At 42.4% G+C, this 26,589-nt stretch overlaps 1 protein-coding gene across 6 annotated transcripts in view; it reads left to right on the forward strand.

The window, feature by feature from the left end:
• Positions 1-26,589, forward strand: part of CEP350 (centrosomal protein 350) — a 115,418-nt gene that overhangs the window by 69,941 nt on the left and 18,888 nt on the right. For all 6 annotated transcript variants that reach the window (XM_070746270.1, XM_070746269.1, XM_070746274.1 and 3 more), the window contains 6 exons: positions 4,285-4,428; positions 5,522-5,673; positions 13,070-13,269; positions 15,898-16,109; positions 25,790-25,934; positions 26,364-26,524. In XM_070746270.1, coding sequence (XP_070602371.1) covers positions 4,285-4,428; positions 5,522-5,673; positions 13,070-13,269; positions 15,898-16,109; positions 25,790-25,934; positions 26,364-26,524 — 1,014 coding nt within the window. The remainder of the gene's footprint in view (positions 1-4,284; positions 4,429-5,521; positions 5,674-13,069; positions 13,270-15,897; positions 16,110-25,789; positions 25,935-26,363; positions 26,525-26,589) is intronic.

Here is a 26,589-nt window from a genome sequence, read left to right on the forward strand (position 1 = left end):
GTAGACTATCAAATAACTTTTTTCATCCTGTCAAGAAACTTGTATAGGTACTCTCACCAAGAGCTAGATTTCATATGTTCGTGTTTTTACTTTGAGGTAGTTCTGACTCAGTTAATTCTTAAACTGGTTGTTAATTGGGTATGCAAATATTCTGAAAGTCATAATATTTAAAGTCATAATTAGTGCAACTATCTACAAATAACAAATTTATTAAAATTTATAGTAGATTTATGTTTGGGGGGGTTGTATTTTGGATCAACATTAAGTCAACCCCCCCCAAACATAAATTAACATTTCTTTAAATAAATTCATATGACATTAGTACAAACTATTACAAGTTACTCCAGTATCCCAGAACCAGCCTCTTGACAATAATTATTATGTATGTTGATAATTATTGTCAAGAGGCTGGTTCTGGGATACTGGAGTAACTTGTAATAGTTTGTACTAATGTCATATGAATTTATTTAAAGAAATGTTAATTTTAATAGATTGTAGTATCATATTAATAATTCAAATTGACATTTATGTTAATATATAACATATTTTCTCTTACCATGTAAGATAGTATACAGTTTTGGCCATAGGGCATTTATTTATTTATTTATTTATTTGATTTGATTTGATTTGATTTGTATTATTGTAAAATAAATGGTGAGCAAATGTCAATACAGTTGTTCATCATATACTGTATTCTAAAAGTGAGGACTGTACACTGTGGCACATCTAAATTAACAACTGTAAATCATTAAATGTACAGTGATCCCCCGGTTATTGCGTCCCCGACCATTGCGAACAGGGTAATTCGCGATTTTTCAACCCGGAAGTAAACTCCACCATCTGCGCATGCGTGCCCTTCCACGCATGCGTAGATGGTGGAGTTTCCCCGCCGGGCAGAGGCTTCCCTGGGTCTTCCCCCTCTTTCTCTATGTTGCTTCTTCCTCTCTCACACTCTCTTCCTCCCTCTCTCATCTCTTTCTTTCCTTCTCTCTCTTTCTCTATCTCTCCCCCTCTTGCTCTCGAGCGGCCGCCTAGCAGCTGATCTGCTCGGCAGCGCAGCAGCAGCGAGGAGCCGAAGATCTTCGGCTCCTCGCTGGTGCTGCGCTGCCGAGCAGATCAGCTGCTAGGCGGACGAAGGAACCTTCCCTGGGTCTTCCCCGCCCGGATCTTCGGCTCCTCGCTGCAGCCGCGCGCCCCTCGCCTTCGCCTCACCTGGCGGGCGAAGGAGGGCGCAGCTCCGGCCGCTCGCCTCGGAGCCGGTCTGCCTCACTGCCTCCAGTCCGCGGCAATTCCCCTCAGCACGCTGCCGGATCCAGCGGGGGAGGGGGGGAAGCGAAGGCGCGGCGATGGGCAAGGGCTGCCAGTGAGCCTTCTCCGTCCCTTTCCTGCTGCACCGGTCTGGGGCCAAGTGGGCGGGGGGCGGCCGGGACCTCGCCTGTCTCCGCCGCCCGCATCGCCCCTCCGGCGGGCCGGCCTCCCCCGCCCGCCTCTGCTGCAGCCGCCACCGCCTCCCCGACTGGCACAAAAGGGCCCCGCCCGCCCCGCCCCGAAGCTTACCTTGCGGCGGGATTCCCTCCCCCCGCAGCCAAAACTAAAAGCCTGTCTCTTTTTTTTCTTGCGGCGAGCCCAAGCCGTTTCTCTCTCGACCGCAGCCGAGCTTCCCTCGGCCCCCTTTGGCCCCGTCGCCTCCTCCCCGCCTGCCTTTCCTCGCCAAGCGCACGAAAAAAAAGAGAGAAGGCTTCTACCAGAAGCCAGGTTGGGGGTTCCCATGTCGGCGGGGATGTTTTAAAACACCCGCGCGACTTTCCAATGAGTCCCGAAGACAAACGCGTTGTCTTCGGGACTCATTGGAAAGTCGCGCGGGTGTTTTAAAACATCCCCGCCGACATGAGGGGCTCGCTAGCACACCCCCAAACCCGGGTTGGGGGTTCGGGGGTGTGCTAGGGAGCCTCCCATGTCGGCGGGGATGTTTTAAAACACCCGCGCCACTTTCCAATAAGTCCCGAAGACAAACGCGTTGTCTTCGGGACTCATTGGAAAGTGGCGCGGGTGTTTTAAAACATCCCCGCCGACATGGGAGGCTCGCTAGCACACCCCCAAACCCGGGTTGGGGGTTCGGGGGTGTGCTAGGGAGCCTCCCATGTCGGCGGGGATGTTTTAAAACACCCGCGCCACTTTCCAATGAGTCCCGAAGACAAACGCGTTGTCTTCGGGACTCATTGGAAAGTGGCGCGGGTGTTTTAAAACATCCCCGCCGACATGGGAGGCTCGCTAGCACACCCCCAAACCCGGGTTGGGGGTTCGGGGGTGTGCTAGCGAGCCTCCCATGTCGGCGGGGATGTTTTAAAACACCCGCGCGACTTTCCAATGAGTCCCGAAGACAACGCGTTTGTCTTCGGGACTCATTGGAAAGTCGCGCGGGTGTTTTAAAACATCCCCGCCGACATGGGAGGCTCGCTAGCACACCCCCGAACCCCCAACCCGGGTTAGGGGGGTGCTAGCGAGCCCCCCATCTCGGCGGGGACGTTTTAAAACACCTGCGCCGCCCCCAAGTAAAAACACCATCTGCACATGCGCAGAAGGTGTTTTTACTTCCGCAGCGCTACTTCGCGAAAACCCGCTCGTTGCGGGGGGTCCTGGAACGGAACCCTCGCAAAGAGCGGGGGATCACTGTACAACCATTCTTTAGCTGGTATTGATCTTCATGTGAATTCTTCTCAAGAACCTAGGATATTATAATATAGCATTGTAAAGTATGTGCAGATTCAACTAGTGTGACCTTTTGTTATCAGTTTTTCATTTTTACAGTTCCAGTTAAGCATTTTGGCAGCTGTGTTATATCATTGTTTATAATCAGTTTATGTGATCTTCTTACACATAAATTGAGTATATGATCTACTCTTTTTTTAACAGAATAACAGGATTGGAAGGGACCCTGAAGGTCTTCTAGTCCAACCCCCTGCTCATAAAGGAAACTGTATACCATTTCAGACAATTCTTTGCACAATATGCACTTTGAATCATTTGACCATTTTTCAGTTCTACCATTGATTGCATTAGCTTGCTCTTGAGCAGGCAAAATCAAGACTTCAGTTTCATTTTTTAATACTCCAGACTCCAGTTATAAGCTACATTGCTGGATTTTCTCTTTATCCACTTTGTCCTCAAATCTTTTTGAAATTTAGCATGTAATACTTTACCTTGCCAGCATTCAGCTTTTATTTTTATTGCATTATTTCAACATTCACATTTTGTTTCCTGTACATTCAGTAAGTTACAGTTTTTTACTTGCTTCAATCCTTGTTCTTGGCTGTGTTTTACTTAATTAGCCAATGCAAACTTTTTTTCTTCAAATATGAACTGCTGCCTCCATTTCTGCAAAGCAGATATAATCTATCAATATCACTAGAGGGATGTCTTGCATAGTGAATTCACATGCTTTTTTTCTCAATCCTAACTATCCAGATGAGGTTATGTCCAGTTAATAATTTCAACAGGTATTAATGTGCCGGTATTGATGGCTTTGATGGTGTTTCAATTGTGTCTTTAGCAGTTTTTTCCACTCTTCGATGGTATTCTTTACTAATCATATTTTTAACTTATCCATACTTCAAGTTATCCAACTATAAAATGCCCAGATACTTGTAGGCTGCTTATATTACTATTATTATTATTATTATTATTATTATGCTTAGTTTCATAATCAACCTGATGTTTAGATTGTATTGGGCATTTGATCTTCTTACTGAATCCAAGGATACCCCTGGGGGAAGGAGGGGTGGTTAAACTGATTAACCCCTTGTGATCTCTTTCTTCACTGTAGGATATGCTTTTTTAAAAAGGGTAGGCCACCTGTCAAGCCAGTGCAGAAGTTGGTGATAAATAAATGGCTTGCCACACTATCTATAGAAGGCCTAATGTTTATGGGAACGTGGGAGGGGTGATTTTCATAAGAGAACAGATGCAGCCACGCAGCATTCTTTCAAGTGGTTCAAGGCCATCCTATGCCCACCCACGTGGGTGGAAGCAGAGGAAGGACTTGCCACAGTGACACAATCTGAGTAGGCAGCATGATATGTTTGTGGGTGGGGGACAAGGGATTGAACTTTCAATCGGGTAGAAACTCAGATTCAGGTTTCTCAATGTAGCTGCCAGGATGGCTCCAGCAATAAATTGGAACTTTGAGGCGCACTTTGACTTGGATTCTGATTTAGTTTGGATGCTACCTGGAACTTTGACAAACAGCTTGTTTTTTGTTTTATTTTATCCCGTTTACCCATAAAGGCAGAAATTAAGCGCCTTCAAGCAGCTAATAAGGCAGCACGGAAAGAAAGGCACCTTATTCTTAAACAGCAGGAAGAAATTGAACGGATACGCCAGACCACTATGAAATTACAGGAAAAACTCAAGTCTGCAGGAGAAAACAAGGTAATAGGTTACAATGCAGTTATTCTGCTTATTTTATATGTTCAGTTGACATTGTCAAAATAAACAGCCTTTCATTTGAAGAACAAAATTTGTGACATTCTTAGAATACAAAGAATAAATGAACTTTATTTTTCTTAGTGTAGCAATTGTAGCTGTAATAATCTTAGATTTGGGGCTAACCTTTAATGTTGGTTTTATTGTATGTATAATTGATACAAGAACCCTAACTATGAAAGTGATACGACATCATCATTCTCACTCTACATATGTATTTTAGTTACCAGCAACTTTTATTTTAAAAAAGCCATTTTTCTAAGGTTTTAGAAGTTAAAATTTCTGTTTTAAAAATAAAATAAAATACAGGTGGTCCTCTATTAATGGCCATTCATTTAATGGAGTTCTGTTGAAAAAATAGCACTTAGGAGTGACGTTTGAAGTTCCACCTGTCACAGCATCTACCATCACATGATTGCAATGAGCAACTGGCCCATATTTCCTGCCAGCTTTCCATGGCAAAATTAATAGGGAAGCTAGCCAGAAGTCAAAGCTTGCAGTTAATATGAGGTTCTCATTTAATAATGCATATGATCATGTAGCATTGTATTTTATGATCATATTGCCTGGCATTAAAAATTTCAGTCCCAGTTACAGTGGCTAAATGAGGACTACCTATAAAGAAGATCTATAGGTAGTCCTCAAAGTGTCAGACTTTGTTCCACGGAGAACAATGAATTGGAAACATTTGATCTAGAGAACAAGAATCAAAAACCCGTGGTTTAATAATTTTTATAAAAGGTTATACTGCAAAATTTCCAGCTTTAATTTCAAATTAAAAACCTATACATAGAGAGGCAAAACTCTTGTCAATTTGCTTCTACACTACTCATTCTGTCCAGAAAGCTTCTAAATTCACAAAAAGTTCTTTGTTTCCTGTTTTGATAACTCTCAACCTTTTTATCAGCATTAGAAATAACTCTTCTACAGAAATCTGAAGAAAATTTTCATTGCCAAATTTGAGTATATGGCAAATCTAAAACCTAGTACAGTCTTCATCTGACGTCTTAAGTGATTTCTATTTGTTTCTTTGTTTTAGGAACATCACAGTGAAGATGATAAAAAACAAACAGATTCCTCAAGCCCTCAGCAAACTGATGCAGAGGCCTGTAGCGCTTCTTCCATTTCCAGCTCTGGGAAAAGTAGTATCATGCAGAAATTAAAGAAAATGCGGAGACGAATGGATGAGAAGTAATTTGTATTTTGTTTTATTCCCAATAGAAATGGCTTCCAACAACTATTGTGGAATTTCAGCCTAGTCCTGATGGTGGTTTGGTAGCTTAAATAGATTAATAAATATAGATTAATATAGATTGCCCTTCCATTAGGAATAAGTGTGAAAAACTAATGTTCCTAATACCGGAAATGTTTAACTGGTAATAGTAGAAAATGAACATAGGGCAAAGTATATGTACTATCACTGAATCTATGTATGTGTCCCTTCTTGCAACTGGTGCAGCAGCTACAGACAGGAATTTTATATACAGTTATATTATTTTAATGCAGAATGCTTGCTGTAATGTAATGTTTCTATATATCTTTTAAAAAAGTTGTTTTTCTTTTTGAATTATCTTCAATCAAAATACATTGTTATGCTGAAAATTTGATGTCATCAGGAGAAAAATGGATTCCTTCTATAGAATATTGGAATTTGAGCTAAATTTTCACAATTTGGGCATGATGTTGGTTTTTGTAGTAATACCTCTCTATAGTATAGAATGAGCAATTAATATTTCCTTCACAACAAAAGAAAGATGTAGCACTGTACAAGATAGCAAGTAGCCAAAAATTCACATTAAAATGTTTTTATTTCTTGCATGGTTTTTTTTAAAATACATACAGGATATTGGTATATATTCATGGGTTTCAATAGTAGAATCTTTGTCAATTTTCACAACCCTTCAAGAAATTATTCTGAAAACATGGAAATTCTGTAACTTTCATAATATCTTAAGAGCTTGGGACTTCTAGTCACAATTTTTTTTAAGGATCTCAGTCTATAATAGAACAAAAATAATGTGGTGGTAAAAGTAATCTCTAGTTTTTAAATTATGGAAGAACAGTAGTTCTCTGCTTATTAAAAGAAATGTATTACCAATATTTCCAATTAGCAAATCTTTTGAACATGCATTTAGAGTGAGGATAGAAAGCAAGATACAGATATAAATGCTAAATAATGCATAATTAGGTATGATATTGTATTAGTTTGGGAAGAATATATTAAAAATTAGTATATCTTTTTAAAAGATTAAATGGTGAGGGTGAGTTGGATAATAAGATTTTGGCTAATAGATTCTGGGGGGTATCATAATTGATCTTTGAATAATGAAGACAAAAAGGCAATTGAATGGTTTGCATGTGAATAGGAGCATGCTCTGTCAAAGAATTAATCTCATTTGATATTAGTTTTAATCTTATCTTTTGCTAGTAGTGGCTTCTATGCTCTTAACAACCTTTTCAGTTATTTTTTTTCCTTAATTTTTGCTACTTTTCTGCATTCAACATGCTGTGTGCTATGAAGCAATATATGAAAATGGAAGCAAAATGACAGCTTATAAAGTCTTTTACGTTTATATAAAGATTTGAACCATTTTTAAACTAAGTGATCTTACGAGCTAAAAGTGTTTTTGTTTGATTTTTGGATTTTGTTCGTCTAACGTACAATAGTTGAACACAGGCTTAAGGTTCACTCAGCCTTCCATCCTTCTGAGGTCGGAAAATGAGGATCCAGATTGTTGGGAGCAATATGCTGATTCTGTAAATCGCTTAGAGAGGGCTGTAAAAGCTCTATGAAGCAGTATATATAAGTGCTACTATATAAATCAGTAAATACAATAAATACAGCACAACTTGAAACCTTGGAGTAATTAATTAAAATTATGTAATAAGCTTTTTAAAATGCACTATTAAATGAATAATTGGAATTGCCTTTAAATGCAGTTCTTCAAACAACTGGAGAATTATATATAGCATTATACCATAATAAGGTAAAATTGCTAGTATAAGAAAGGGGGAGCAATTGACAAGGAATAAAGAATTTTAAGTGATGCTTATTTTCTGTTGCAGTTTGAAAGATCCTGCTTGTTGATGGATGATGCTGTTTGACACTTGAGATTCATTTAAAACTCTGCTAGACCTTTTCCTGCTCTTGCTTTCTGTCTGTTTCTTGCTATCGGCTTAAAACTCTTCCTCCTTATTTTGTAGACACTGCTCTCCTGTTCACTACTTCTTCTCTGTCTTTACGTCTCACCACTGGGCTTCTCTCAGTGTCTGTTTTCCCAACCTCCATCCCAAATTCCAGCTGTATATCTACAACCAATTGGTCAGGTAACTTTCTACCCTTTTCAATGGTAGATTCTTTGATTGAGCATGCCCTGTTCAATTTTAAATGATTAGGAGTTCTTTTAGAACTCTTCCTTTCCCCGTATAAAGTCAGGCATTTCTGCATAGATAGCTGGCAATCTCTAACCGGTTAAATAGCGCAATAAAGATAATAATGGGTTTGGAGGCTAAACACTTAAGAGAACTGGTATGTTTAACTTAATGAAACAGGGGACACATGATAGTAGTCTTCCAATACAGTGGTACCTCGAGATACGAGTTTAATTCGTTCCGGACCTGGGCTCTTAAGTCGAGCAGCTCTTATCTCGAATGACTTTTCCCCATAGGAATTAATGTAAATAATTTTAATTGGTTCCAGCCCTCAAAAAACTCACAAAGTTAGTCTAAATTATGCAGAAAGACATGTTTTTAATGAAGAAATGTACATGTACATATAAATGAATAATGAAGTTTCTTTCACTTAACTTGTAAACTTTCTTAAACTTTTAAATTTACATATGTTCAACTTCTCTGCCACCCAATCCTGTAGGACAGAGGTCCCCAACCCTTTTTGCACCAGGGACCGGCTTTAAGCGATCAAGAGAGGAATGGGTGAATGAATGGACGGAGGGTGGGAAGGAAGGAAGGAAAGAGGGAAGGGACAGGAACAGAGGAAGGAAGCAAGGAAACTTATGAAAGGGGAGAGTAAGAGAGGAATGAGTGAAGGGAGGGAGGGAGGGAAGAAGGTGGGAAGGAGAAAGAAAAGAAGAAATAGAGGAAGGGAAGGTAAAAGAGAGAAAGAAAAAGAGCAAGAAAGAAAGAAAGCAAGAAAGAGAAAGAAAGAAAGAAAGGGGAAAGGGACAGGAACAGAGGAAGGAAGCAAGGAAACTTATGAAAGGGGAGAGTAAGAGAGGAAGGACTGAAGGGAGGGAGGGAGGGAAGAAGGTGGGAAGGAGAAAGAAAAGAAGAAATAGAGGAAGGGAAGGTAAAAGAGAGAAAGAAAAAGAGCAAGAAAGAAAGCTGCAAGCACCCCCCCGAGCCCCCCAGGCCGGCTGCAACCTTTTAAAACACGCGCGCCGCTTCGCAGCTGTCTCCTGAAGCCGAACACGGAAGTTAGCATTTGGCTTCAAGAGACAGCTCCTTGGCGCTTGTATCTCGAATTTGGGCTTGTAAGTAGAACAAAAATATCTCTCCCCTCTCAGCTCTTATCTCGAGTTGCTCTTAAGTAGAGCAGCTCTTATGTCGGGGTTCCACTGTACTTGAAGGGTTGTCACAGGGAAAAGGGCATCAATTTTTTTCACCATAGTACGTGAGAGAAGGACAAGAAGCAATGGGTGGATAATTGTCAGATGGAGGTTCAACCTGGAAATAAGTAGGAATTTCTTGACAGTAATTTCTTGCCTCCTTGTGGGTGCTATATCACTGAAAGTTTTCAAGAAAAGTTTTGATAACCATTTATCCAGAATAGTACATAGACTTCTCCTGTCCTGAGCAGGGGGTTGGACGTGAACATCCCTAAAGTTTCTTCCAGTCTAATGATTGGTCATACACAAAAACAGTTTTGGAAAATTGAACTTTAGACAAAGGATTTGAAATTTAATTTGTCTTTTAGTGTCCTATTTCTTAGGAAAATCTGTTTTGAATACCTTTAACTATATGCAGCACAAAATTATTCAGTTGCATCCTTTATCTCTTTTAAATTGTTTTTTAAATTGGCTTTGTATGAGGCCATAACAGTAGAAATTCTTCTTTCTCAAGCAAGAATTCAAATCCATAGAAGTGAATTCAAGTCAGAATTCAGAATATTATGGTTGTTGTTTTCAGTAATTGCATCTTCCGTGAAATAACTTGGAGTGTTTTCATGAGTTTTTATGATGCAAAAAACAGAGAAGAGAATGGAGAGAAAATTGTTAGCTAATGTGGAAGAAAACGCTAGAGCTACATAGATTTTCCTTTGTTCTTGATAGCTAATTGGCTATTACTTCAGCAGTTTTTGAAACTTTATAACGTACATCTCTGGCATTCAGACTTTTGATTTTTAGTGAGTGTGGAGAATCTGAGGCACTGGTTTCATTTTTCTTTAAAACCCAGTGGTAAACCTCACAAACTACTGGAATGTTTTAAGCTTTTTCTACAAGAATTTGCAAAAATATATCTTGTATTTGTAGTAGAAATATACAGTATATTGCAGTGATTAACCAATAATAAAACTTAAGAATTTTATTTGTATTTGGAAAGGAAAGGAAGGAAGTTTGGAGCATTTCAGAGTAAATATACAAAGAGAGTAAGGTTTGGAATAACTTCTGATTTGGGAAAGATTACTGTAGAATAGTAAGATATAGCTCTATATTTAATAAGTTGCTTTATGTCTCAGATCCTAAATGAGCCAATGTGAAGTGTCTATGTGGTGATAGATATTTATTTGCTGCTTGCCCCAATTCTAATCACACTTGCTACAGTAAAATAACACTACAAAGAAAAGTATCTGACATTATGTACATCATTGCAGAGGTTGTTTGGTTTGGGGTTGTTTTGCAAGAATATTTCTGGTCCCACAGTAGACCCCATAAATTTGATTAGATGAAAATTAGTGACTTCATCCTTATAGTTTATTTGTAGACAAATTCTTATATAGAAATAGAGATTGTAAGTAGCCAAGAAAAGAATGCTTGTATTCACCTTTGCTACACATAACTAGATGAAGTCTTAAATCATCAGACAATTTCTGTTATCATTGGCAAGGAAATTTGAATCTATCTATTTGAATCTTATCTATTTCGTATCTATTTGAAAAAGAATTTAAAAAGTGATAATTATGTGAAAGTTCCTTTTTATCAGATCCCTCTCCTGTTTCTAACTTGAAGATACATAGAATGTGAAATTTCTTCCCCAACATGTATGGAAAGCTAGTATGCTTGCATGCAGGGGGTGATTTCTAACTCACCTCGCTGCTGGTTTGCTTCCTCCTCTGCTGCACGGACACGCACATGTGTAGTGCTGAAAATCCCAAAAAAAATTCCCCCGACCCCAAAAAGCCAAAAGCAAGAGGGTGGAACAAGCGCAGTGCTGGAAACTTGGCTTCTGTACATGCACAGAAGGAGGGGGGAATTAAAATCCCCCCCAAAAAAATTTGCATCATACACAAATTGGCACCAACAGAACCAGCTCCGTGATGTCACCAGGGGTTTGCTACCAGTTCTGTAGAACCCGTGTAAACCGGGAGGAACTCACCTTTGCTTGCATGTGAAAAATATCATATATAAGACATACTTGTCTCTGTCTTGTTTTTATGTTATCTCTGTACTGGAGCCTTGTTGGAAATATTGGGTTCCAGTTGAATTGTTTAGTTATCTGATTACACTAAACCATTCAAATCCAGCCAACAAAGTGGCAGAAGTGTTCCCTTATATTTTGTAGTATAATTTGATGCTCAATTGTATTCTCAATTGTCCATTTGTTATCTTTCACTGGTTGTAAGTGACAGTATATGAGTTTTAAAAAAACATTGGAGGCAAGGTTGTTTTCAGATTGTGCTGTGGTTCATTAGAATATTTCAGTATTTATTAGCTTCAAACCAGTCCCTTGAATTATGAAAGCTCCTGATGGACATCTTAGACTCTGCAGAAATTTTAGCTGTATATAATGCTTCAATATTCAATCTTAGAAATCATTTTCAATTTACCATCATCATTGCATCAGCAAAACTTTCTGTTTTTGATAGAACCCCTGCTGTTTAGAATCAGTGTGTGAAATAGTGTTTTACATATAACCCTCAACTTACAAACTTAGCAACTGACTGAAGTTAAAATGGACCCTGCAGAGGGTACCTATGACCTGGCTCTAATTTCCCAACAGCCCCATGCCATACAATCACATGAGGACATTTTAGGCACTCAGCAAACAGCCCACACTTTTGGCTGTTTGTAGTATCCTATAATCATGTGACCGTGATTTGTGATATTTGTGCTAAATTCATCATTTAATTCCCATTTTCGACAAAATCAGTCCACAGCAAATAGTGGGTTTGCTTAATAAGTATATCATACTACATAATGGGTAGTTCTTTAGGCATACTAAATAAGTTAGCAGATAGTGACTTTAACAGGGAGCTCATCTGTTAGGAGTACAAGGGTTTAGTACACTTGACTGCCTTAATGTCATATAACCTTATTATACTAGTACTTTCATTTAAATTGGACATGGATGGATGGTAACCACTTTTACTTCATAAGAGTCTGAGCCCCCAACTGACTTCCTTCAACAGTTCTTTGAAAATTATGAATACATGATGTAGGGTTAGTCAATGCTAGGATTAGAAAGATTGGTAGAAAATCATGTGTTCATTAATTTATACACATGTTTTTAAATTAACTTAATTTTCTTTTTGCAATCTCTGTCTCAGTTATCAGAGACCATAGGGTTAGATAATGTGACTTTCTATGATGGCAAGTATTAAGATACTATTTAAAATGAATTAAAATACCAAAGGGAGGTACTATTGGATTTTTTTCACTTTTCTTTTTTCTTAAAAGATTCAGACTGTATTTATTTATTATAAATTTGCTCTATTCATTTGTACGATATTAATTTCCTGTGCTTTCCAGTTTGATTATATTTACATTGTCATTAACTTGCATTTTTAATACCTTGTTCATAATTTACCATTTTAGAATAATTACTTTGTTGCTTAAGTCACATGGAACGATGGAAGACATTGTATTGCTATAGGTGGATGCAAATCAGTTCAGTACAGCTTAGGAGAAGGGAAACCACTATAATAGGCAGAATGGGGATGGTATCTAGAAAGAGAGAGCCTGATGTGCAATTTCTGATTTACAGTTGTTAATGAGAAGTATGTCCTGATTTTTACAGTGGTTTAAAAAGCATCCAATTTTAAGGAAGAATAACTCTCCATTGCTAAATGATAACCCCTGAAGCTTTCTTTCTAAATTGATCTAAAACTGTTTTTCAGAAGCCTAGTAGCCTTAATGCTTCTTTCTAGTGATACTGCTTAAACATTAGTCTAAACAGAACAAAATATTTTTTTCTTGAATAACAGAGACAGAATTTAAGAACTTTATTTATAGTATGTGTGTGTATGTGTGTGTTACTTCAGAGTTGGGGGGGGGTAGCAAAAGAAATTAGGACTCACATTTTTAATCACAGCAGCAATATGATTGAAACCCTTTTACCAAATAGCATAATAGAAATTTGAATATTTACATCTCAGTACAATAGTGAACAGTTTCCCCTGTTTCTTCATCAGGTTCTTGACCAAGCGAGAGCAAAAACTGATATATCGGCGTCAGTATGCGGAGGAGCTGCTGCAGTGGAAGCGACGTTTAGATGCAGAAGAAGCAGAGATACGTCAGATAGAAAAACAAGCACTAGCTGCTTGGGAAAAAGAACTACATAAAACAAAAGCAAATAAAAAAGGAGCAGGAGATCAGAAATCTGATCAAAAAGGTAGAAACTACCGGTATAACATTTAACTTGGTGGGATTCTAATTAAAAGTTGGCAAACGTTTTCTTTAAAGGACCAGATTCCCTTCCCCTATCTGCTTTAATGGGAAGAGCAGCCATTGGCTAGCTTGGTTCAATGTTAGGCTGCTGCTATTGCCTAAGTCAGTGTTTCCCAACCGGTGTGCCGCAGCACACTGGTGTGCCGCGAGACATGGTCAGGTGTGCCGCGAAGAAATAAGCTCAGCTTCTGGTCTCGCAACTTTTTGCGAAGAGAAAAAAGTTGTGAGACCGGAAGCTGAGCTTGCTTCTTTGCGCCTTCCAAGTTTTCCAGCAGCTGTGGCGCTCCGCCCAGCTGGAGCTTCCCTGTCAGCAGGTGAGCTTTGGGGCTTGGTGTGAGGGCAGCGGCAGCGGGAGGGTGGCGTGCAGCGGGAGGATGATGGCGGCAGCGGGCAGGAGCCATGCCGTGGGGCGGTGGCAGGGTGGTCCCTCTCTCTCTCCCCCTCTCTTGCTTTCTCTTTCTCTCCCCCCTCTCCCTCTCTCTTTCTCCCAGTAGCCGTGGGGCGACGTCAGGGTGATCAGCTGTGAGGCGGAGCTACGGAACAGAGGAACAGAGGCACCGACGGCGGCGGCTGGAAATGCTGGAATTGCGTGGCTGGCACTTGCCCCACGTCCATGCCCAGCGCAACGCCAGAAATGTACGGCGTCTAGCCACCGCCGTCTGCCTCCGTTCTGTAGCTCCGCTTCACAGCTGATCACCCTGCCGTCGCCCCACGGCTGCTGGGAGAAAGAGAGAGGGAGAGAGGGGGGAGAGAAAGAGAAAGCAAGAGAGGGAGAGAGAAAGAGAGAGGAAGAGAGGGGGAGAGAAAGAGAGAGAAAGATATAGCAAGAGAGGGAGAGAGAGAAAGAGAGGGAGAGAGGGGGGAGAGAAAGAGATAGCAAGAGAGGTAGAGAGAGGAAGAGAGGAGGGGATAGAAAGAGAGGGAGAGAGATAGCAAGAGAGGGAGAGAGGAGAGGGAGAGAGGGGGGAGAGAAAGAAGGAGAGAGAGGGGGTAGAGAAAGAGAGAAAGCAAAAGAGAGAGAGAGAAAGAGATAGCAAGAGAGAGGGAGAGAGAGGGGGGAGAGAAAGAGAGAGAGAGAAAGAGAGATAGCAAGAGAGAGGGAGAGAGAGGGGGAAGAGAGAAAGAGAGAAAGACAGCAAGAGAGAGAAAGCAAGAGAGAGAGAGAAAGAGGGGGGAAGGAGGCTGAGGGAAAAACAGAGAGGGAAGGAGGGCAAAAAAGAGAGGAAGGAAGGGAGAAACAAAGAGAGATGGAGAGAGAGGGGGGGAAAGAAAGAGGAGGGAAGGGAGAGAGAGAGAGAAAGAGGGAGAGAGAAAAATAGAGCGAAAGGGAGGAAGAGAGATATTTTTTGTCCAAACTTTTTTTTACACACACACACCCGCCCCCGCTCAATGTTCCCCAGGATTTTGTAAATGTGAATAATGTGCCGCGGCTCAAAAAAGGTTGGGAAACACTGGCCTAAGTCACCCCATCCTCACTCCCATCCCTTATCATGAGAGTTCAGCTGAGGCTTGGTTCCAACAATCTGCTGCCTATCTGTCCATCTATTCTTAACTTGTGGGCTATACAAAAAGAAGTGGCAGGCCAGATTTGGCCTATGGACCATGGTTTGTTGACCCCCTGCTCTAAACCTTGTTATTCAAAATGTGCTGATTATGTGGGAAACATTTGCCTTATCCAAGTTATTTTGTTTAACAAAAGTACTTGTGCAAGGTAAGATTACATTTCAGAAAATAGCTTTTGTGTATTCAGGACCTGATTGTGTTACAAAAGCTGCATTCAAACATCATACTTATCCCAAATTTTTAAATGATTGGTTTTAGCTTACTACTTGTGTCAAATAGTTCTACTTAAGGGAGAGGTAAATTTTCAATATAAGAGCAAATGAATATTAAGTAAAATAATAGGTAAAATAATAATATAGAAATGTATTTCTCTAAAATTTCCAGTATATTCTCATATATGATCATAGGAAAAAGTAATTATGCCCTTTGTAAGGGTTTTTTCTTTTTAACATCTGAACTGATAGATGATCTTCTGGACAGTGAAACCATTGATGTTCAGTGACTTAAATATCTTTTTAAACCCCTGCCTAATCTCATGGGCTTCTATAGCCTTCTTTCTGAATTATTTTTGAAGGCCTCAGAGAGCTCTTTCAATCTAAACACAAACTTCACCAAAAACAGCAAATCAAACTACCATAAATATCTGAGGTTTAAATAAGACAATTCTTCTCTGACAATGTTCTAATTATTTGAATATAACTCTAAATATTTGAGATAGTGATAAATGTAGGGGTATATCTATTTTTTCAAGATGTGAAATTTGCTTTTGTGTTTATGGACTATAAAATGTAAATAGTAAATGATGCTTGTTGATCATTTTTTATCTATATTGTGGAAATTGAGATCAAATAACTTATGTTGAAATATATTTAAAAAGCCAAAAAGTTCAGCGGTGTCTTCTTAATTTTTAGTCTGACTCTAAAAATGTATCAAAATGTTTTTAAAAGCCTGGCAGCAAAGTACTTGGTGTAATTGAGGGATTGATCATTTTCTATTTTTTCTCTCTCAGAGACAACCAGTGAAGAAGACACTTCAATGCCATTTTGTTCTCGTCTAAATAGTGTAAGCTCGGTCCCAGAAAAATTGAGCAATCTAGGTGTTGAGTCTGTTCCATCAAAGGTTTCTGAGATTCAAGGCAAGCTTGGAAGCCTAGATCACACAGTAACCAAAGAAATAGTTTATACACAAGAACCAGAATCTGCTGTTTCTCCAGGAAAACCTGTAAGTGAATTTGATTACCCATTTGCCATTCTTTGAAATTAAATTAAAGGCTTAATTTAAATATTATATTACATTGCATTGCATTGCACTGCATTACATTAATAAATAAGTCAGATAAAATGTCTAAGCATACACTTTCTTTAAAAAAGAAAAAAGTATTCATTCTTAATTCCAGCTACTTCTAGAATACATAATATAAAAGTTCAGTGTGTATTTATTGTAACACACATGGTAATTTATTGTAAGACACATTTTGTCCAGTGTGTATTTATTGTAACACACATGGTAATTTTGTTAAAAATGTGCAAAATATACTGTTAAAAGGTGAAAAAGATGCACTCCCAATTTTTCTAGTTTATTTCTCAGATTCACTGAATGAGGGCTAAACTGTAGATTTCTCTGTTGCTTGTGTGTGGTTATCTAATGTGAGACCCTCTAAATAGGAAAAGTGACTTAATCTGCAAATACCATGGTTACATAATCTATGTTATGGATAAGGGAGATGAAATGATTTCTGATATAACATTAAACCTGACTAAAAGGAGGAAAAACTGGTGACTTTTGTCACTAGCCGAAGTAGGCAACATTTTGTGAGTGGGATCACCCTAAACTACTTTTTTCAGCCTCTGAAACCCCATTGAAGGTGACATACAAATGGTATTTGACTTATGACCAAACTCAGCACCAGAACTACCATCATTGAGCGATGATGCTATTAAATGAGTCTCAAAATTTTTCCTAATCATTAAGCAAATCATGTAAAACATGTCAATTGCCAAATGCCCAAATCATGAACATCGGTGGAGATATTGCAACAATTGTAATGTCACTTTTTTCAAAAGGTCAAACAAATAGTCGTAAATTAAGAACTGCCTGTAATAACATCTCTGAAGAGCTAGATTATAGCACTTTTTTATATTTGGGGAAAGGTTCCCCCCCCCCTTTTCCCTTTTTTATTTTTAGTAAAATAGGGTTAATACATCTGGTGCAGTGGTTAGAATGCAATATTGAAGGCTGACTGTGCTCACTGCCAGGAATTCAATCCTGAGTGGCTCAAGGTTGATTCAGCCTTCCAGATTATCTTTCTGACATCAGTAAAATGAGGACGCAAATTGTTGGGGACAACATGATGACATTTGTAAACCACTCATAAAGTTCTGTAAAACACTATACGGTGGTATATAAATTTAAGTGCTAGTGATATCGGAAGTATAAATACTGTTTTATTGTTTACTTCCCTTTTTACAAAAAATGTTCTCATAGTTTGACTTCAGATTTCAGGACCACAGTCTTGAAGTGTTTTGAGTTCTGTTAGGAAAGAGGTGCTGAAGGTCAGTTTTTAAATGAGACTTTGATTGAAATTGAGATTATGTTGATTTACTACCCATGAGCATCTTCCTAAGCAGATGGGAGCGGATCTTGAATGTGAAATTGAGAATCCCAAGGATGACAATTTTCAGTCCTCCTAATATTCAAAACCTTGTTCAAGAACCTTGTTGAAGTTCATTATCTTCAAGTGTCAAATTGACATTTCAGGGCTGTATTTGAAAAATGGGTAGGGACAGGGCCCAACTTGGGACTGAGGTTCAGGTGTTTTACAGGTAAAATTGAATGCCTAAAAGAAACCCAAGACTTCAGTACCCGTTTTGCTCCTTAATTCCCCCATGCAGAAATAAAACTCCAAATCTTTTGGCTAACTTCTCTTTAGCTTAATTTTTCTTTATTTCCCCCCATTTTCTTCGCTTTTCAAGATCTTGGTCTATTCAACATTTTTTCTCTATGCTTTTCATCTCATTTTATATTTATTGCCTTCATTTTATTTATTTATTTGTATTTTAGTTCCCTTCAGGTCTGCTTAGATCTAGTTCAAAACGTAACAGTGTTTTAAGAAGACTGTTAGATAAAATGAAACTATAGGTAGTCCTCACCTTATGACTACAGTTGAGCCCAAAATTTCCATTGTAAAGCAAGGCAATGGTTAAACGAATTACACTGTATTTTACTATTGCCTTCCCCCACACACACACACACACTATTAAGTGAATCATGCAGTTGTTACGTAAATTTGACATCCCTCAAATGGAAATCACATGACCTTGGGACAGTGAATCTGTTATAAATGCTTCTCAGTTGCCAAACACATAAATTTTGATCATGTGACCATGGAGATGCTGCAATCGTCCTGTGTTAACAAGTCACTTCTTTCAGTGCTTTTGTATCTTTGAATGGTTACTAAATGAATGTATTGATTTTTCTGAGCATATGTAGTCAAGATCTTTTGCAGATTAAAGGGAAAGGGAAATGTTTTCCTGTCTGATCATGTCCTGTTCTAGGACGCAGTGTTCATTTCCGTTTCTTAGCTGAGGGAGCCATACCTTGTCCAAAGACATTTTTTGTGTTATGCGCAGGGAATACTGTTACCCTCCCACCAAAGTGGTACTTATTAATCCACTCGCATTTGCATGCTATCAAACTGCTAGATGAGCCACTGTGACACAGTGGTTAGAACCCAATACTGCAGGCTACCTCTGCTGACTGCTGGCTGCCTGCAATTTGGCAGTTCAAATCTCACCAGCTTAAGATTGACTCAGCCTTCCCTCCTTCCAAGATGGGTAAAATGAGGAGCCAAAATGCTGGGGCCAATATGCTGACTCTGTAAATCGCTTAGACAGGGCTGTAAAGCACTATGGTAAATAAGTCTAAGTGCTATTGCTAGGTGGGCAGAAGCTCACCTCCTTACACAATGCTGAGGTCTCTAACCTAGAACTGACAAGCTCAACATCTTTAACTGCTGAGTCATTATGCCCCAGATTAAAGATTACTGGAGAAAAGGCCCATAGCTTTGATTTTGGAACAATTCCAGGGAAGAAATTCTTTCCACCTCCGAACTCCAAGCATATGATTAGAATGTTATGAGCCGGGGTGGCGCAGCAGGTAGAGTGCTGCACTGCAGGTCACTGAAGCTGACTTGTAGATCTGAAGGTCAGTGGTTCAAATCTCATCACCGGCTCAAGGTTGACTCAGCCTTCCATCCTTCCGAGGTGGGTAAAATGAGGATCTGGATTGTGGGGGCAATAGCCTTGCTCTGTTAAAAAAGTGCTGTTGCTAACATGTTGTAAGCCGCCCTGAGTCTAAGGAGAAGGGCGGCATAAAAAATCAAAATAAATAAATAAATAAATGTTGGAATATATTATAAGATATAACCTACTTCAGCTTCCAATGATAAAAAAGATTCTCCAGGAACTATTATTTTCATTCTGTACAATCTTTTTAAAAAAGAAAGAAGACAGACATATGTTCAGCCCTAGACATAATAGGATTAAACTGATAGTTTGAAAAACCAGAAATCCAGAAAGTCCCTCCTTCTAGCAGTATATGACATAGACAAGCATATGTGGGAAATCCTGGCTTGGTATCTGAGAGGGCATCAGAGGCTTGCCATTCTCCAATGCACTTGCAAGGAGAGTCCAGGATGGGTAATTCTTCAGTCTGATTGGTCGGGACTGAGTTTAATTTAAATAATAGGCAGGTACCGCCCCCCTTAGCCCTCCAGTCTAAAAACTCAGTCGCAGTATAGGGACTCTGAGTTTGTTTCTCTTCAATAAATTTGTCTTTATTGTTTATGGTTTTAATTATATGTACTAATTTTAAAAATTTTTCTCTTCTCTTCCTTTCTTGCAGGTGCCGTTGGGGGAATGTATTTTTCCTCAAGCAGCCCTGGATTCAAACCTCCAGTGGGTTTATCCAGGGGTCTGCAGCTCCTCCTTTCCCAACCACACGAGCTGGGTTGGATGACTTGTTCCCGGAGTGAGCACCCAGGGAGACTACCTCCGAGGTAGACCCTGGAGGAGAGGAAGGGGTTGACGCCTCGGGAGGGTCCGTCCCGCCCGTTGCGAATAAACCCGAGGACCAGGAGAGGAGAAGGTCCTCAGTGAAGAGGGGAGCGCGTCTCGCCCCCCCCCCCCCCTCACCATCGGCGGAAAGAAGTCAAAGGGGAAGCGCTGAAAGGCTCGAAAGCCTTTATATACGGCAGGCGGCGAGGAGAAACCTCGGCGGACGCCGTTTTTACACAGCGCTGGAGGAAGGGCGGGGGAGCCAGTGGAGGCTTCCCGCCCGTTCCCTTAGCAACAGCCGGCGGCCATTTTGAAAGGCCCGAATTCGAGCGGGCAGGCCAGTCCTGTTTGAGGGCATCATTGGTTGCCAGGGCAACGGCCCGGCGGCCATGTTTTTTGTAAACCCGACGCACAGCAGCGTCTCCCTCATCAAGGCTGTTTTCGCGCCAAGTGTCCCCTCTGCCGGGAGACACGCAGGCGCACAACACCAACGAGCAGTTACTGCTTTCGACGCCATTACTACTAGCGGTTACGAGCAACGATCCGGTTGTGGACTCTATCCTTATCAACCTTCGATTGCTGTTTAATTGCTAGCCTGTGCAGGAGCAGATCGATCCTTGCTGACTCAACCTTTTCGTGAGTTAATCTATTGCTATGGCTGACCAATCCATTCAGGCTGGGGAGGAAGCCAGTGCTGCCAGGCCCCCTACCCCCAAGGAAAGGCCCCAGAAACAAAAATCTTCACAAGGGGCTGCGCTCAGGGAGGCTGAGAAGAGGATTAAAGCGCTGGAGAAACAGTTAGAATCCTCTCAGAGGTCCGGAGGCACGCTTGCGCCTGCTCAGCCCCCCATCCCTCAGCCAGCCTCCCCCTTATTTGCACCAGGGGTAGTAGGCTCGGCCTCAGTGAGGGATTGGTCACCGGAAAGGCTCTTCCAACCCTCAACTTCTTCCAGACCAGATGTCTTTACATTTGGAAGACAAGCAGCGTGGCCTTCCACAGCCAATACCTCCTCAAGGTGGCCAGAATACAGCAGCCACATTTACCCCTACGGCTGCGGGATTGCGCACGGCGCAGGATGCCTGGCAAACCATGCCTCAGGCCCTGCAGGACCTAATTGTCAGCGCCTACACTCAGGGTCAGGCTAGTGTGGCTCAGCAGCAGCAGGTACCAGCCGGCCCTGCTCCTTCGCGATTCAGAGACCCCTGGACAGCTCCAGCCTCTCATTCCATCCTGGAGTCAGGGGAGGAGGATGATTTTTCCAGGGAGGACTTCAGCGAAGCGGAGGATGAGTTATCTGGCGATGAACAGCCACCTGAGCAACCCGCCTTACCTGGCTTGTTCAAGGCCTCACTCTTCCGGGTTCTCCTGAACAAGGCCAGGATCACCATTGACCAGGCTGGTGAGGGAGGTCAAGGGGCTGCTTCTGCTCTGGATCAGCCTACGGGTGGTCTCTTCGTATTTCCAAAGCAGGAGACCATTAATGTTCCGTCCTCCCATCTTTTCCTAGAGACTGTACAACGTCCATGGGAGAACCCAGCGACGGGTCAGGGCCCGTCTAACCTGGACAGACGTTTCTACACCTTTGACCAGCACATGGAAGACCTCCTGGAGCTACCGATAGTAGACAAGCCGGTGACCAGTCTAGTCTCAAATGCCCTAGTCCCTTCAGAATCCCAGGAGGGATTGAAAGCGGAAGACAAAAGGGCGGACAATGTTGTTCGCAGGGCTCACCAGATGTCAGCTTGGGCTGTACGAGCCGCCTCGGCGGCATCCTTCTTTAATCGAGCTACACTCCTCTGGATAAAAGACATTCAGTCCAGAGTCGATCCGCAGGATGCGAGACTACGCCAAGACTTAAACAAACTGTTGGCGGCCACCGAATTCTCGGCGGACGCAACAGTCAATGCCGCCAAGTTCTCATCAAGGGCAATGGCTGCGTCGGTCGCCTCCCGCAGACTCATCTGGCTAAGGAATTGGCAGGCCGACGTGAAGTCAAAATGGGCCCTCGCTTCTTCACCGTTTAAGGGCAAGAAGCTCTTCGGAGACATCTTGGACGATGTGCTAGTGGAGGATAGGGATAAGAAAAAGATTATGCCCAACTCCAATAAAAAGCAGGGACGGCGTTTTACACCCTACCAACGGCGGCAGTCCTTTCGGAATGATTCCGCCTCCACCAGCAACCAGGGGTCCAGATCCTACTTTCAGGGATCCTTTGGTCAGGGTTCCTTTCGCACGGACAGGAGCTCACAATTTGATCGCTCCAGGTCCTTCCAGGGCCGCCGCCCCTTTAGAGGTTCCGGCAGGGGGTTCAGGAAGACAAAGTGACTCTCTTCTGGATATCCCTTTAGGCGGCAGACTAACCCATTTCTCCGACGTCTGGACCAACACCTCATCAGATCCATGGGCGACTTCCACAGTTTCACAAGGTCTACAGATCGAATTTCTTTGCCCTCCACCTCGTCGCTACCTGCCTTGTCGTGCTCCCTTGGAAATGTCCAAGAAGAGGCTCCTGTATCAGGAGGTATCTCACCTGCTGGAGATAGGCGCCATAGAGGAGGTCCCTATACCTCAGCGGGGTATGGGGTTCTACTCAGCGATCTTCTTGGTGCCAAAATCATCAGGAGGGGCACGCCTCATTCTGAACCTGCGGAGACTGAACCTCTATGTAAAGTACAGGAGGTTCAGAATGCATTCTCTGCGTTCCATCCTGGCAGCCATCAGGCAGGGGGACTACATGACGTCTATAGACCTACAGGAGGCCTATCTACATGTCCCCATCCTTCCGTCTCACCGACAATATCTGCGTTTCAGCTTGGATGGAGTTCATTTTCAATACAGGGCCATGCCTTTCGGGCTTTCATCGGCCCCAAGATCCTTCACGAAGCTGCTGGACGTTCTCACGGCAGGCCTCAGGCAGCGGTCGGTGCGCCTAATGGCCTATCTGGACGACATCGTGATTCTGTCCAGATCAAGGGACCTTGCGCTTCAGGACCTGCATCTCACGATCCAGACACTTCAGGACCACGGCTTTTCGATCAACTTCGAAAAAAGCCACTTGACTCCCACAACACGGCTGGCCCACCTAGGAACCAGTATAGACTCCAGGAAGGGCCTTGTCTTCCTGTCCCAAGAGAGGCAGTCCACAATCAGAGGGCTCGTCCGGGGCTTGGCTCCACAGCAATTCCCCAGGCTCTCGTCTCTGTCCAAGCTTCTAGGTACACTGGTGTCCTGTATCGACATCATCCCATGGGCCAGGTACCACCTACGTCCTCTCCAGTGGTTCCTCCTGCCATACCAGAGGAGGAGGATCAGCCATTCCCACCTTCAGGTGCACCTCGACCCGGCAGTTCGACGGTCCTTACGGTGGTGGGTGTCCCCGGCGCTAACAAAGGGGTCACTCTTCCTAGACAAGCATCTTCTGACAATGACGACAGACGCCAGTCTGACGGGATGGGGAGCCCATCTGTCCTCGAATTTAGCCCAGGGACTTTGGGACCCATCCGACCTGAGAGAGGTCAACATCAACTTCTTGGAGTTGAAGGCAGTTTCCCTGGCTCTCCTCAGCTTCGCGGACCTGGTAACGGACCAACATGTCCTGGTTCGGACCGACAATGTCGCCACCCGGTCTCACATCAACAGACAGGGGGGGACTCGATCTCGAAGACTGATGAAGGAGTCAGAGTCCCTGTTCAGATGGGCAGAGGCAAATCTGGCTTCCCTGTCAGCGGAGCACATCTCAGGCGTAGAGAATGTGTGCGCGGACTGGCTGAGCCGGGAGACATTGGATCCAGGGGAGTGGCAACTGGATCCCGCAATATTTCAGGACATCACTCGGAGGTTTGGGAGGCCAATTCTGGACCTGTTTGCTACCCGAAGCAACTCCCAGCTCCCACGTTTCTTCTCCCGCTTCCCGACCCCGGGGGCGGAAGGGGTGGATGCTCTTCGGATGCAGTGGCCACCAGGACTTCTGTATGCCTTTCCCCCGATCTCCATCATCCCCAGGGTCATGCGGAAGATTCTAGAGCAACGAGCGGAGGTACTGTTGCTGGCTCCATACTGGCCGCGTCGCCTTTGGTTTGCGGACTTGATGCAACTGTCAGTGTCACCCCCCTGGAGGATTCCAGATCATCTGATTTCCCTCTCCCAGGGCTCGATTTCCCATCCAGAGCCACAATGGTGGCAGCTAACCGTATGGAGATTGAGCGGCAGCATCTAAGACAACATCTCTTGCCAGAGGCAGTTATTGATACAATCCAGGCTGCTCGCAGACCTTCGACAAGAAGAATATACCAGGCTACCTGGGTTTCCTTCTCCAGGTTCTGTGAGGAGCGGGAGGTAGATCCACAGAAGGCCTCCCCTCCCCTGGTCCTAAGTTTTCTTCAGGCGGGCCTTGAAAAAGGTCTCGCTCCAAACACCTTACGCCGTCATGTGGCCGCTTTATCCACCATCATAGGAGGGGGCAATTCCCGCCCTCTCACCAGACACCCCTGGATCAGGGACTTCCTGAAAGGGGCCGCCAACATCAGGCCACCACCGATCCATCGGTTCCCTTCTTGGGATTTATCCTTGGTGCTTCACGCCTTAACAGGGCCTCCATTCGAACCTTTTCGCCACATACCTCTCAGACTGTTAACCCTCAAGACGGCCCTTTTGGTCGCAATCACATCAGCCAGGAGGGTTTCTGAGATTGCCGCGTTCTCAATTAGGGAGGATCTTTGTACCTTTCACACGGACAGAGTGGTCTTAAGACTTGACCCAGCCTTTCTACCAAAGATCAACTCTACGTTCCACAGGGCACAGGAGATAGTACTACCAGACTTCTGTACCCATGGGACTCACCCTTCGGAGCTTAGGTGGCATAAGCTCGATGTGAGACGAGCTCTGAAAATTTACATTCGCAGGACTCAAGGATTCAGAGTTTCCGAGGCTTTATTCGTGTCCTTTGCAACCAGAACGTTGGGCACTAAAGTCTCCCCTAGGACAATCAGCCGCTGGCTGTGTGATTGCATTAGAGAGGCTTACCGAACTAAAGGATCCCCTGTGCCTCAGGGACTCACGGGATATTCCACTCGTAGTACGGCCACTTCAGCAGCCTGGAGGACCCAGGCTTCACTAGAGGACATTTGCAGGGCGGCCACCTGGGCGGCGCCGTCCTCATTTATCCGACATTATCGAATTGACTCTTTCGCTTCCGCGGAAGCAGCGTTTGGGAGGAGGGTATTACAGCGGGTGTGTTCCTTCTCTGAGCCCCCGGTCCAACCTTCTCCCTCCCTTGGTTAATATCTTGGGTATATCCCATCCTGGACTCTCCTTGCAAGTGCATTGGAGAAGGACCGTTGAAACTTACCTGAACGGTCTTCTCGATGCACTGCAAGGAGAGTCCAGACCCACCCAAATTTGGGACCAGGGACTCTTTCCGATAAGGGGGTACCTTGGGAGTTGTTTTCTTCTAGTTACCTTGAATGTTGAATAAAATTGTGTTAGCTATACTGCTCCTTCGTTTCCTTTAGACTGGAGGGCTAAGGGGGGCGGTACCTGCCTATTATTTAAATTAAACTCAGTCCCGACCAATCAGACTGAAGAATTACCCATCCTGGACTCTCCTTGCAGTGCATCGAGAAGACCGTTCAGGTAAGTTTCAACGGTCCTTTTCCGTCCAGTAACAAGATTTTCCTAACTAGTTAGCCTCCCTTGCTTAAGAGAGACAGAAATCAAAATAAGTTCATGCTTGTAATTAGTATAAATTATAAATAAATCCATGCTTGTAAGTAGTGTGAGGTGTGTTTTTGTGTGTCTGTATGTATAATATATATTCCTTATTTACTCTTTTTTTCATCTTGACATAGTCTCCTTCCAAAAGCAGTGCATCTCTATCAAAACAAGAATCAAGCAAACAAACACAAAACTCTGGAGGAAAGCATCTGTCATCTACAAAATCTCAGGATTTCTCATATAGTTGGTCTGATGAGTCTTTATCCATGACCCAGTCAGGTAAGTATTAGAACTTCAGCTTCCTTTTTAAAATATTTTTGTAATTATTTTTAAATAGGTCTCAGTTTTTCATTGGACTTGATGGGGCTTGATGGGGCTTGGACTTGATGGGGCTTGAATTTTACAACATTAAATATAAACATATTTGCAATTTTCCACCAATTTTCAATTTGGAAAATGAAAAAGGTAACCCCTCATCTGAAAGATTACAGAGAAAGAATAGGAATGGGTAAATGGAACAAATCTTTTTTTATCACTTTAGTTTACATATCACTTAGAAGTTCTGTGTTAGTTCTGTTTTTAATAAATAAGATATAATTTTACTGTAATTATGGTTGAGATTGGATTCTTAACATTGATTAGATAAAGTAGGTTCTAGCATGCAAATATAAAATATGTTTTGTAAACAATATATTTTATTTTTTTTAGAAACTGCATCTGATCAAAGTGACATTGAAAGTCGAATCTGGGCTCTAAAAAATAAAGTGCGGAAAAAGAAGTCTGTTGTTTATAGGCTGAAAAAAGAACAGAAGAAGAGGCTCAAAGAGAAACTTAAAGCTCAAGAGGCAAGTTTGATCAAACAGTTAGAGGTAAGAATTACCAGTCATTTGAAATAAACAGTAAAACGTGTGTATGTTACATATTAATATTCCCA

Source organism: Erythrolamprus reginae, chromosome 3 (genome assembly GCF_031021105.1).
Source record: "Erythrolamprus reginae isolate rEryReg1 chromosome 3, rEryReg1.hap1, whole genome shotgun sequence".
NCBI classification, from domain to species: Eukaryota; Metazoa; Chordata; class Lepidosauria; order Squamata; family Dipsadidae; genus Erythrolamprus; species Erythrolamprus reginae.